This window comes from Vigna angularis, chromosome 1 (assembly GCF_016808095.1).
Source record: "Vigna angularis cultivar LongXiaoDou No.4 chromosome 1, ASM1680809v1, whole genome shotgun sequence".
In the NCBI taxonomy this organism is placed as follows: domain Eukaryota; kingdom Viridiplantae; phylum Streptophyta; class Magnoliopsida; order Fabales; family Fabaceae; genus Vigna; species Vigna angularis.
The window spans coordinates 47,829,430-47,841,755 of record NC_068970.1 but is presented as its reverse complement, the minus strand read 5'-3'; the positions used below and the strand labels follow the sequence as shown (position 1 = coordinate 47,841,755).

Sequence of the window (12,326 nt, the reverse complement as noted above, 5' to 3'; positions counted from 1 at the left end):
TTATAATTAATCAGCTGCATGTTAAGGTTTAGAATAATATATTTTTCTGTATTTTTCAACTGTATAAAAAAGCTGGAATGAATCTCGTCAAATTGTTCGCCATTAGCAGGCACATGCAGCACGAGTGCCCCTTCAATGTTGAACAAATGGCTTCTCTTTTCCAGTGTAAAAGGGCATTGGTTTTCATGCGAGTCATGCCCTAACATGCACAGATAGAGATAAAAAGAGAAGCATGCAATTCATGATATAGTGCATGCCCTAGCGTGTGCCCTAGTGTTAGTAATGAAAAAAGGTTTGTATTATTAGCACGCTGGCTTCAATTAAACATGATGTTAGGCGGCTTAATTACGTGGTCTAAAAGGATAAAAATAAAGCCTATATATGTTATTTTATGCTATGTAATAATGTCAAAAAATCACCTTTTTTTCAGTGCACTGGTTGATTTGATTCTTGATCACAGAAAGGGCAATTATAAAAGGTCAATGACCCAGGATGGCAATGGTTATTTTTGTCTTTTTGGCATTGGGAGAGGATTCACTTATCAAATATAGTAGGGTGCCCACTTGCCTGTTTTTATTAAATTTTAACATAGAAGCTTATAGAGTGATTAATTTAATTGGAGGTTCATTAAGAAGCCAACTAAAGTCAAATCATAGATGCGTCCTTGTGTGTCCAAGATATAAGAAACGTCTTCGGGACGAGGGAATTGACTTTGGTGCCTCAAAAGTGGCGTATATACTTTTTATATATAAATCATAAGAGAGGACAAAGGAGGAGATTCTTCAGAACCTCTCAACCTTGTCCTAATTCATGGGTAGAAGCCAAAACCCCACAAACATGGAAATTGATCTATCTTTGAAGATAGATGCTGATGATGAACAAAAACCACAACTTGATGAGCAAGTCAAAGAGTATAACCACGAACAAAAAATGCCACAGATTCTTGATCATAACAAGGAAGAAGTCCCTGAAGCTGCAGCTGGTGAAATAGAAGATGATGCATCAGTGGTACAAACATCTTTTCAAGATAACACAAAAACAAAAGAGGTACTTATAATTATATTTTCATTATCAATAACCAGATCCAAAACCATATCCTCTTTCTTATACCTCTTCTACCTCCTCAATTTCATTATTCTGAATGAGTAAACAACAGCTAAAAATGAATCTTTTGACTATCTATTTTCTCAGTTTTTCTTATGCATATGCCTGTGTAACTGATCTTGAAAACACAGAATTCTTTTGATAACTTTGTTTGAATAAATACCATATATGATACATATGCTAGACCTGTTCGATTAGAACGTTAAAGAGTATGGTATTTTCCTCCAGTTAAGTGTCCTACAAATGGAGATGGAGAGCATGAAAGAGGAAAACAAAGTTCTGAGGAAAGTTGTAGAACAAACAATGAAAGACTATTATGATCTGCAGATGAAATTCTCAGCTATCCAGGAAAACAATAAAAGAAAGGTAAATCCTATTATATTCATATTTTGACTTTAATCTATATTTATTTTTTCTATATATAATAATACACAGATCCCATTTTTATAGGATCATGAAATTTCTCTCTCCCTTCAAGACATTGCCACCACCAGCGGTGAAGGACCATCGAGAATTCTTGAGATCGTGAATAAGAAAATTCAAAGGGCTCCATCTCCACCAAACACTGATGATGACAGTTTAAGCGAGAGTGAATTGGGTTTATCACTGAGGTTGCAGCCAAGCACAAGTCAAAAAGAAAGTGATGTGGGAAACAAGGAAGACAGAAAAGATCAGCAATTGGCAAGTTTTGTGTCAGTGCAGAACAAACTACAGCGGACACATGAGTTGCCCGGTATGACTACCCATGCTATCTCCCCTCCAAACAGAAAGGCTAGGGTTTCGGTTAGAGCAAGATGTGAAGCTGCCACAGTGAGTTCAAAATCTATATATGTATTCATAATTAATGCAGTTTTCATGATACCATCATTGTCTGCATGATTGGATTCACATTGAACTAATCATCTTAATGTTGTGACAGATGAATGATGGGTGCCAATGGAGAAAATATGGACAGAAAATTGCAAAGGGAAATCCATGTCCACGAGCCTATTATCGTTGCACTGTAGCCCCAGGCTGCCCCGTTAGGAAACAGGTAATTCTTTTACATGCACACTATCCCCGTGTTTGTTTTCGACATTAAACTTTCACACTTTTCAAGAAAAAACACATTCTATGTATACCTTGTTAGGGTTAATTTAAGCACATGTTTCAATTAAGTTCAAGCCTTGTCCTTTTTTTTTTGTGAAGGTTTCGTGTTATTTAATATCTCTTCAATTCTTGCGTTTGTTAAATTTATATGTATAGGTACAAAGATGCATAGATGACATGTCGATTCTTATTACAACCTACGAAGGGACACATAATCATCCACTTCCTGTGGGTGCAACTGCCATGGCTTCTACAGCTTCTGCAGCAGCTTCCTTCATGTTGCTAGATTCAAGCAACCCTATTTCAGATGGCACTTCTAGTTTCACTCAAGCACCCCTTCCTTACAACGCCTTCCACCCATTAAACTCAGCTTCGAATTTCAGGAGCATAAACCCCAATGATCCATCAAAAGGGGTTGTTCTTGATCTTACAAGCAATCTCAGTGAACCACTACGTTTTTCAACCGGTAGCTCCTCAAATACCACAACTGACACCCGATTTTCTTGGATGCCAAACAAATACCATGGTGGTGGTGCAATCTCAATGAACAACAATTTTCACAAGCCTAGACCAGTGGACATTCATGATAGAATGTGGAAAGGAGAAGAAAGCAAGCAACTTGATGAGAATGTTTCTGCAATTGCCTCAGATCCCAAGTTTAGGGTTGCTGTTGCTGCAGCCATAACATCTCTCATGAATAAAGAGAGCCACAATGCTAATCATCCTATAGGGACTTCATTTGGTCCTAGGAGTGGCCAAAATGGTAGCTAGCTTTAGCTCTAGCTGGTAACACCAACTGGGTCGTAGAAATCTCTTTCAAAAATTGATAAGCCACACTTGATTTTTCAGCTTGAAGATAAGAGTAAGTTGAAGACAAAAGGGAAAGTTATACTTTAGACATGTTCAATAGACTTATCAGACATTACATTTTATATATGTATCTTCGTATAAATAACATACAGGGGTGGTTTCTTCTGTTTTCCTTGTAAAATTTTTGTGTTATTAATTGTTGTTGGTTGTTGTGAAGTAAGGTTTGGGTAATTAACTAGTTGGAGGCCATACACGTGGAAAAGGGCTTTTAACTAATGCAGTTAGCATGGCTCAATTATTAAACTATTGCACAGTCTTTCTTAACTGTGTTTTAAGTCTATATAATTGCACTAATGTGGTTTCAAGTTGATAGTTAAAGATATTTTATTCTTGTGTATTAATTTTTTTTTTCTTTTTTGGAGGGATCCGTGATATATAGAAAATGAATATGGTTACGCGCTTCAATTAATTAATTGAGAAAAATTGCTACCTTAAGTTCAAATCCAGTTTAAAAGCAAGTGTTAATTAATGTGCATGTGTTCACACAGGTAAAGTAATTATCTGTCACTAATTAGTTCTTTGTATTTAGAATGTGAAGATGATGATGAAAGGGAAGACTAAAGGCGTATTTGATTTTTATTTATTTATTTTATTTTATATAATAAAGAAAACAAATAGTTATACTATAGTAAGTATTAAATTCATACTATCACTTTGTTATGAAATCCGTTCTTCATTATTAGAAATATAGTAAGTGTTAAATTCATACTATCACTTTGTTCTGAAATCCTTTCTTCGTTATTAGAAAGAAATCATGATAAACTTACATACAAAAATAAATTCGTAGGTAATAATATTCGTATTGTAAATTTTAATTTAATTACAAAATTAAATTCATAGGTAAATAACAGGAGTTACAACTTAATCTCTTATAGTGAGATGATCACTAGAAAAAATAATTTGTGATATTAGACATGCTTCCTTCCCACATGCTCATGATAATTTGTGTAATGATACGGAAAGACTTTTGTATTAAGAATGTATTAAGTTAACTCTATCATCAATAGTATTAAAATTGTTTAATGTGAAGACAAAAAATGAGTGAATTAATAAAAACTTCACAAAATTGTTTGTGTTATTGAATGATGTGTTTCCTAAAGGTAACACATTGTCAACACACAATTATGATCCGAAGAGATATTATATCTAATGGGTATGGAGTATCAAAATATTCATGCATGTCTAAACGATTGTGTCTTGTACAAGAAGGAGTTTGACAAATTACATCAACATCTCACAACGTGGAGTATCACCATACAAATAGAAAGATAACAATTCTAAATCTAATAGTAAGAGTTCTCCTACAAAAGTCTTGTGGTATCTTCATGTAGTCCACGATTGGAAAGTTTATTCAATAATACAAATGATGCAAATCTTAGTAGATGGCATGTAGATAAACATAAAAATGATGGTCACTTTAGGCGTTCGACGGATGGTTTGCAATAGAAGAAAATTGATTCCATGTTCCCAAAATTTCTTCAATGATTAAAGAAATATTAGGTTTGGACTTGTTACAAATGAATTATGTCAGAAAAGGCTTTTTATATCGATTTTTGAACAAATATAGAAACATGAGATATAAAAAGTATTTGAGTTTTTATACCAATTCTAGGACAAATATAAAATATTTCACTTTTATATTGGTTATTTCTATAAAAGTCACTTTTTATAATTGTTATTGTCAGAAAATATATAAAAAGTCTCACTTTTTATACTTGTTATCAGAAGATGACAATAAGAAGTTTTCATTCACAAAAGTAAAATTATCAATGAGGTTTACGTTATTGTTTAAATAAAGTACAATTCTTGTAATCTAACAACAAAAAAAGAGCAAGTGCAAAAATAAATAAAAAACATCTTTATTATAAAAGCATGGGTAGTGATATAGAGTTTTATTGTTTTCCTTGTCCATGCCAAGAATTTCTCATTCCTTGTGATTTTTATTGTTTTTCAATGGAAACTTGCAATGCTTTATTCTCAAACAAAATATTTTTCGTGAGTTGTCTTTCTTGATGAATAATAGGAGAAAAAACCTTTTTATATTAGGAACATCAAAATGAATCTGAACTTTAATAGTTTCATATATTTCTCATAACCTTTTCAAAAATCACATTACATGTTCAAAGTATCTGGATTTAACAAAATCTTACTTAGAGCACAAGAACAAGGAGTTTTACAAATACAACATGGCTATAAGTCTTAGAGATTTCAATTCTTCCCAAATAATTTTAATTCCAACATGGAATATTAAAGATTTGTGCAAGAAAGGAAATACAAGACAAAAACAAGTAAAATTGGGCAAGAAACTAAAGGAACTTCAAAGTTTTATTAAAATCAAGAAATGTAGTACAAATTGTTATCAGAAATTACCAAAGGAAGGCTCGCGACAAAGAAAAGGAAAAATTCACTCTCAACTCTGATCCTAAGCAAGAAAGAAGACTAATTTTGCCAAAAAAGAACTGAAGAAAGATAAGAACTACACTACTCTTCTCAACAACCAGCATCTAACTCTGAGTAAAGACTATGAAAAGTTAGCCTAAGAGACTATATACACTTATTTTTATAGGAAACTAAAGAAAAGAAGAAAAAGGAAGGATCAAACCCAAACCAAGCTTCGCGCACACCCTTCTCTTCTTTCTTCGAACCACTCGTTCTTCAATCACGCACCACTTTCTTTTGTTCACCCTTTGATCCATTTCAACTCTTGAAAATAACCTCTAATCAATTTGATTTAAGCCTCAGGTGCATATTCTCAAAGCTCCTCTTCGCGTTTTCTCTTCATCACCATGAACCCTAGCTCGAAGGGTTTCAAATTTGGGGGAAAAATCCAAATGCTTGAGCCATTTTTTGCCTCTTGCCTTCAATTAGCTCCCTCATCACCTAAAACTCATCGTTTCATTAACACCAAAACGCTGTTATTTTGCTCTAGGGCATTCAACCCTCTTTGGTTAACCAATTTCAACCCCTTTGAGTAGTGTCTTATTTGCAATAAGAGGAAAGTTAGAAAGGTCAATCAACAAATATGCAAAGAAGAGGCCTACTTAAGCAAAAAAGGATATTTTTATTTAGAGTTTGGCTTAATGTCATTTCTGGTCCCTATATTCGTCAACTTTGTTTGATGTGAGACTCATTTTATTTGAATGTTCAATGTAGTCCCTAATTTCATAATTTATGTTCAATTTGGTCCTCTTTTGCTGACGACGTCTAAATCGTTAACGACGTAGAATCCACGTAAGAAAAATAGAATAAGTTGTTACACAATAGTGTTCATAGTGGCTGACTCATATCATCATCTCGTCACGTCATCACATCTTCCCTAAATTAAAAACCCTAATTTATGTAGGTTGTGGTTGATTCTGATTTCTGTAGGTTTTTGTGATTTAATGGAAAACGATTTGGGGGTTTCGCTCCTTGCAGATGGTTTTGCATCATCAATGGAGGTTGAACGAGTTCAATGGTGGTGGAATTTGGAATTTTGCAAGTTTTCTCATAAGAGGCGTGATTTCGCGAATTAAGGGTTCATTTCGAATTGGGTTTTTGGAATTTGTGTTGATGATGGTTTCACTTTGCAGGTTCTCACGAAATTGAAGTTCTCTAGTTCACGATAGAGAAGATCAAGATGGTGAGATGTTGATGGTGGTCCTCATGGTGCATAACTATTTGGGCTCACAATTTGGGTTTGATTGGTTGTAGTGGAAGGTTTCTTTTGCAGATTGGGTTTCTTGATTGATTCGTGGTGGCTCGTGCGGTTGTTAACGGTGAAACTCATGGTGGTCTAACAACGTGAAGAAGATGATGGCATGAGTGTGGTGCACACCGACGCGGTGGTGGAAAGAAAATTATGATTCTGTCTTAGGGAAGATGGTGATGACGTGGCAAGATGTGTGACAACTCATTCCATTTTTTTACGTGGACTGTACGCCGTTAGCAATTTAAACGTCATCAACGAAAAATACTAAATTGAACACATTTTACAAAATAGGAATTAGTTTGAACATTAAAAAAATGAGTCCTACATTAAACAAAATTGACGAATATAGGAACGAAAATGATATTAAGCCTCATAATTTCTTTCTAAAAATGTAAAAGACAATTTATTTAAAAATATTTTAAGCATCTAAAAACACACAATTAACAACATTTTTACAAAAATCAAGATTTAAATCAAAAACTCAAAACTAATCTAATTCTAGAAACTTAACTAAAATGAACTAAAAAAGAATTCTAAGACTAGAAAAAGAGGGAAATGTGGAGAATTATCATAGGGTTCGTGCTTCCAAAGAAAATCAAGGTGAATCCTTTGGAGGGTCCGAGCAGAGTTGAACCAGAATTTGAACCTTGAATGAAGCTGGCTATAAGGGTTTTCCAATGGGTGCGAGCTAAGGAGTTGAAGAAGGCTGGCTCGGGTTCTCTTTCCTCCCTTTTTCCAATTTTTGTTCCTTTAAATAGATGTAGAGAGTAGAGAGTGAGGTGTGTGTGATGAAACTTCTTGTGTGTGTAATCCGGAGTTGTGTAGTATAGTGCATAATGTAGATAGAACATAAATGTGATTCATTTTCTTCTTTCAATATTTTTCATAGAAGTAGGATAAAGTTCTCCATTTGAGAGGGGTGTACAAGTGAATCTTGTTTTGTATTGGGTTCAACAGTTTGATATAATGAGAGTGCAAATGCATGACTGCAAAGTAACCTTGCAAGTGTTCTTGACCTACTGTATTGAGGCTTAACATCATAGGATCTCTAGAGTGAAAAGTAACCTTGAGAGCCTCAATGTAATGTTCTGTAGTTTTCATCTCAGAATTTAATACAATACAATACAATCTTTATTCTTTATCTTGTTCTTCTATTCAAGTTTTTGTTATTTCCTTTAAATTTTATGAGTTTCTTTTATTTTTCTTGCCTCTTTACATGTTTCAATCTTGAGTTTTGATGTATCCAGTGCTTTTATGCGTTAGTGTTCTTGTCCATTTTTAATTAGTTTCTTTCATTGGATTTCAATTGTTGCCTTGTTCTTTAGTTTTCTCTAGAAAAATGAGCAGTATCTGATTCATGTTTAATGCAGCTGTTATGCCTTGTTCTTCCTTTCATTTTTCTTGCCTTTTAATCCAAACTAAACCTTTTGAATGATTGGAAATTTGAATTGGTAAAATCTAAACTTTTTGGTCTCTAATCAAGAACCTATACACTAGTGCAGAAAGGGCATTTAACGTTTGTTATTTTGACCTTTTAACGTCAGCTCTAGAACCGATGTCTTTGTGGGTGACGTTAATTAAACGTCGGACATAAAACAGGCCCGACGTCTATAAAGACGTCGGTTACTACATGACCCGACGTCTAAAGGGCTTCATAGACGTCGGTTACTATATGACCCCGACGTCTAAAGAGCTCCATGGACGCCAAACATTGCATTAACCGACGTCTACTGCACCTCGTGTCTTTGGGTAGCGTAGTAGCACCTTCTTCCCTTTGCTAGTTTCGTCATAGAAAAGGTTGCGTCTTTTGAATCTCTTATGGCATTTCAACCGAAAACCGAATCTGGGTCCTTGCCTAGTTCCATTAAAACCGACAATGAAAACGAACGGTGACAATAAAACTAGGCAAGCACCGAAGTTCGGTTTTGGGTTGAAACGCTATAAGACATCCAAAAGACGCAAGCTTTTCTTACGAGGAAACTAGCAAAGGGAGAATGCGATACAACGCTACCCAAAGACACGAGAAAAACAGCACCAAAACACAACAAAAATTCATTTTAATCGGTTCAAATGAAAGATAATCAACCAAAGACTAATATAATCGGAATAAAAGTACGTTTAAACAGTTCAAAAGAGACAAAAACGCACCTGGAAAAGCAATGCCGCGGAGAGAAAAGGAGAGAGAAGGAAGAAGATGAACTGCTCGTAACAGCGGGTTTCATGTCTCATTTAACAGCAAACTAGACGTCGGCTCCCCAGGTGAACCGACGTCTATTCTAAACTAGATGTCGGGGCCCTCACTAATATGACTTCCAAAACAACTTTCATCTGGCCATTTAGATGTCGGTTGGCGTGATCCGACGTTTGTACGGCGGAAAAAAATAACTTTTCATCTTCTTGTCAGACATATACACGTCCGTTAAGAGGGGCACCGACATCTATAATCGAATGTCTCTAAGGCGGAAAAAAATGACTTTTCACCTACCTATCAGACATTATAGACGTCGGGGCCCCTCCTAACAGACATCTTAATGTCCACTTATTTACGAAAATGCCACCGGTCAATAATTTACGTTGGTTATTTAGTTGTCCGACGTCTACGGAGTGACGTTAAAGCCCAATTCTACACCAGTGATATGACCTCAAAAGTGGGCCTTTCATACCCAAAATGTCTTTTTGAGAAAGATTTCAATCTAGCAAACCAATTAAGTCAAAATTTTAGTTCTGGTTTTGATTTGCTTTCTCTGTTTCTGTAATATCTTGTTATTAGTAGATTATAGGTTCTGATTTATTTTTAATTTCTACTACAAGATTAGGATGATTTGGTTTCAATCTTATTGTAGTGGTAACCTAAGCCTAGTTCATTGTGCATTTCAGATTCATTGATAAGTTTCGCATCTGCATTATTACCCATGATTTTAATTACTTTGCATAACATATCCACAATGCATAATCTCCATTTTCCATTCTAGGATTGGGCTGTTAGGCATTGGTTCTGTTTACTGTTATTTGGTAGGTTCATTTGGTGACTTTGATAATCTAACCCACTTTCATATCATGGCTATAGCATTGCACTATTTTTGTACAAGTCCGTGACAGCACATGCACTTCATTAGATGAGGCCCAACAATAAATATTTACTTTTGCATATACCCACTTAATCATCTTGCATTTTCCATTTATTCCATCTTGTTGCATTTGTTGAATCATCCCTTACATGTTCTTTTGCCTACTTGCATCATATAGTCCATAACTTTAGACATTGATGCATCATTCATGGTATTGCATTAGCATATGCATACATTTAGAACAATTTTAGTAAATTCTTATAGATATTTTCATTCTTGCATTCTGTTATTCTTACATTCATTTCCATTCCCCCAATGCATTTTCTTTTCTTTTAGAACCTAGGTTAACTTAGCAAATCTAAGAACTTAATAAAGATTTAGATTGATTCCGAGGTTTTTTTCTATCCTACATTAGGGGATACTTTGGTTTGTTGGTTTTTTCAACATGAAAAAGATTTTCAACACCCTTGAGACTCTAATAAAGTTTTACTAACCATCCTTTAAGTATCTTTTTCTCATTTACCATCATAATACCTTATTAAGTTTCACTAGTCACTATTGACGACTTGAAAAACATCAAATAAATAAAGACAAGTTAAACTCAAATAAGATGAAAATCTTAAATATCTTAAGTTTTGTAATTTGATAACTAAGTTTTAATAAGAACAAATAAAGTTTTGGCATATCTAATATGTTTTATCTAGTATGCAACAAGCTTAAACTGAAAATCTAAATTAATACTTAATCAGGAAAAAAAAGTCATTATTTAAGGTATAAGTTATGATCAAAGTAAAAAAGAAAGAAAAAGGAAAAACAAAGAACAGAAGAAACCATGAAAGATTAACTTCACAAAGAAATAGTTGAGTGCTCCAATAATACAAGAAGCATCTTTATGCTACTTCAAATAAAATAAGAAGTGTTAGACATATGTTATGAAGGAGTAGAACAATGCTAGATGATAATGTAATCTAAAGACGGTCATATTCTTCCTAAGCTTGAAGTTATCCTTATGATATAAAATGTGTCATTTAAGAAAAAAAAAGAATAGAAGTTGTAAAATCCATGATAAGACAAGTTTCCATCAAGAAGCATTAGAAGAACACAAGTTAAAGAAGCAATAAGAAGATTATGAGAATATGTTTTTAAGCTTGTAGAATGATGTAATGATAAACACTAAGTTACGGACATAAAAGTGACCATCTTTCAAATGGCACAAGTCCGGTAGAATAGATACAAATTGAAAAGTGTTTTTCATTATATGCATTCATAAGATGTCATATAGTTTACGGATTATAAATATGTTAAAAATATTCTTTCGTATTGTTAGTGTTTCGGTAGGGTTGGAGGTTCCTTGCTCAAAACACTCCATGTTGTCTTTAAGAACGGACGGATCTTGAAGACTGGATGGACGTTGAAGACTGGATGAACCTTGAAGACTGGATGAACCTTGAAGACTGGACGAACCTTGAAGACTGGATGGACCTTGAAGACTAGATGAACCTAGAAGATCGGACGAACCTAAGCACTCTAGGTTGTCCTGAAGGCCAGACAGACCTTACTCGTTGTCTCTAAGACCGGGCGGGTTCGTTGAAGGCTGAACAAGCTCCCTAGTCGTCCTCGTACTCCAAGTTATGATGTTTGTTCTCCCTCCTCCTTCTTCAAGCCGAATGGGCAGGTACCTGCTAGAGGCATTCCGACGCTCAAGTTAGCAATGTAACAGAGCGATTGGCACAACAAGTAATGCATATATATTGTGCATCATGGTCTAAAGTCACACCTAAGACCTTTATTTATACTAGTTGTAATGGGCTTTTACCTTTTAGTGGCCTAATAATGGCCCAATCCCACCTTAATCTGTCTTTAGGGGCTTAATGAGTCATTACTAGTGGGCCTGGCCTAGGTGGACGACCTTGGGAGGACGGTGGACGACCTGGGCAATCAGATTGGATGGTTGGTGGGCCTGGGAAGAGACGTTCGACCTGGATGGTCGATCTGGATGTCGGTTTTGATGGTCGGTTAGTGGGCCTGGCCTAGGTGGGCGACCATGGAAGGACGTCCTAGGAGGACGATGGACGACCTGGGCAATCAGATTGGATGGTTGGTCGACCTGGGAAGAGCCGTTCGACCTGGATGGTCGATCCAGATGTCGGTTTGGATGGTCGGTCAGCTTGGATGATAGACCTGAAAGGTCGGCCTAATGGTTGACCTGAATGGTCGGCCTAAGAAGAGCCATGTTAGAAGGACCATGCGGTATGTCGGCTTTGAGAGAATCGATCTTGGGAAAGCCATTCAATTCACGAGATTGAGAGAATCATCCAGTATAGTTAGTAATACGAAAACAATTATAAAGACATAAGTGCATGTTTCAACTGTCTCAAAGTATTACAAGTTAAAGGATATCAACAACAAATAATGATCTCTAATAAGAAAGTTCTAACAAGCAATATCAGTAAAAAAACATTTTCCTTTTTTAGTAATTTTCCCATCTAATTTTTCTTCACCAT

The 12,326-nt window shown here is 35.2% G+C and overlaps 1 protein-coding gene across 1 annotated transcript; it reads left to right on the top strand.

Annotated features, from left to right (window-relative positions):
* Window positions 1–789: 789 nt before the first annotated feature.
* On the top strand, window positions 790–3,168 carry LOC108321024 (probable WRKY transcription factor 9). The gene is made up of 5 exons (XM_017552646.2): window positions 790–1,047; window positions 1,333–1,470; window positions 1,555–1,914; window positions 2,024–2,137; window positions 2,350–3,168. Exons 1-5 carry the CDS (start codon window positions 811–813, stop codon window positions 2,962–2,964), a joined length of 1,464 nt encoding a protein of 487 aa, XP_017408135.2. The 5' UTR covers window positions 790–810; the 3' UTR covers window positions 2,965–3,168.
* Window positions 3,169–12,326: the final 9,158 nt, after the last annotated feature.

Excerpts from the sequence above, each read along its gene's own strand:
- LOC108321024 (XM_017552646.2), top strand. The coding sequence starts at position 811 with ATGGGTAGAAGCCAAAACCCCACAAACATGGAAATTGATCTATCTTTG. Across the intron at positions 1,915-2,023 it reads CAAGATGTGAAGCTGCCACA|ATGAATGATGGGTGCCAATG; the intron begins GTGAGTTCAAAA and ends ATGTTGTGACAG. Across the intron at positions 2,138-2,349 it reads GCTGCCCCGTTAGGAAACAG|GTACAAAGATGCATAGATGA; the intron begins GTAATTCTTTTA and ends TTATATGTATAG.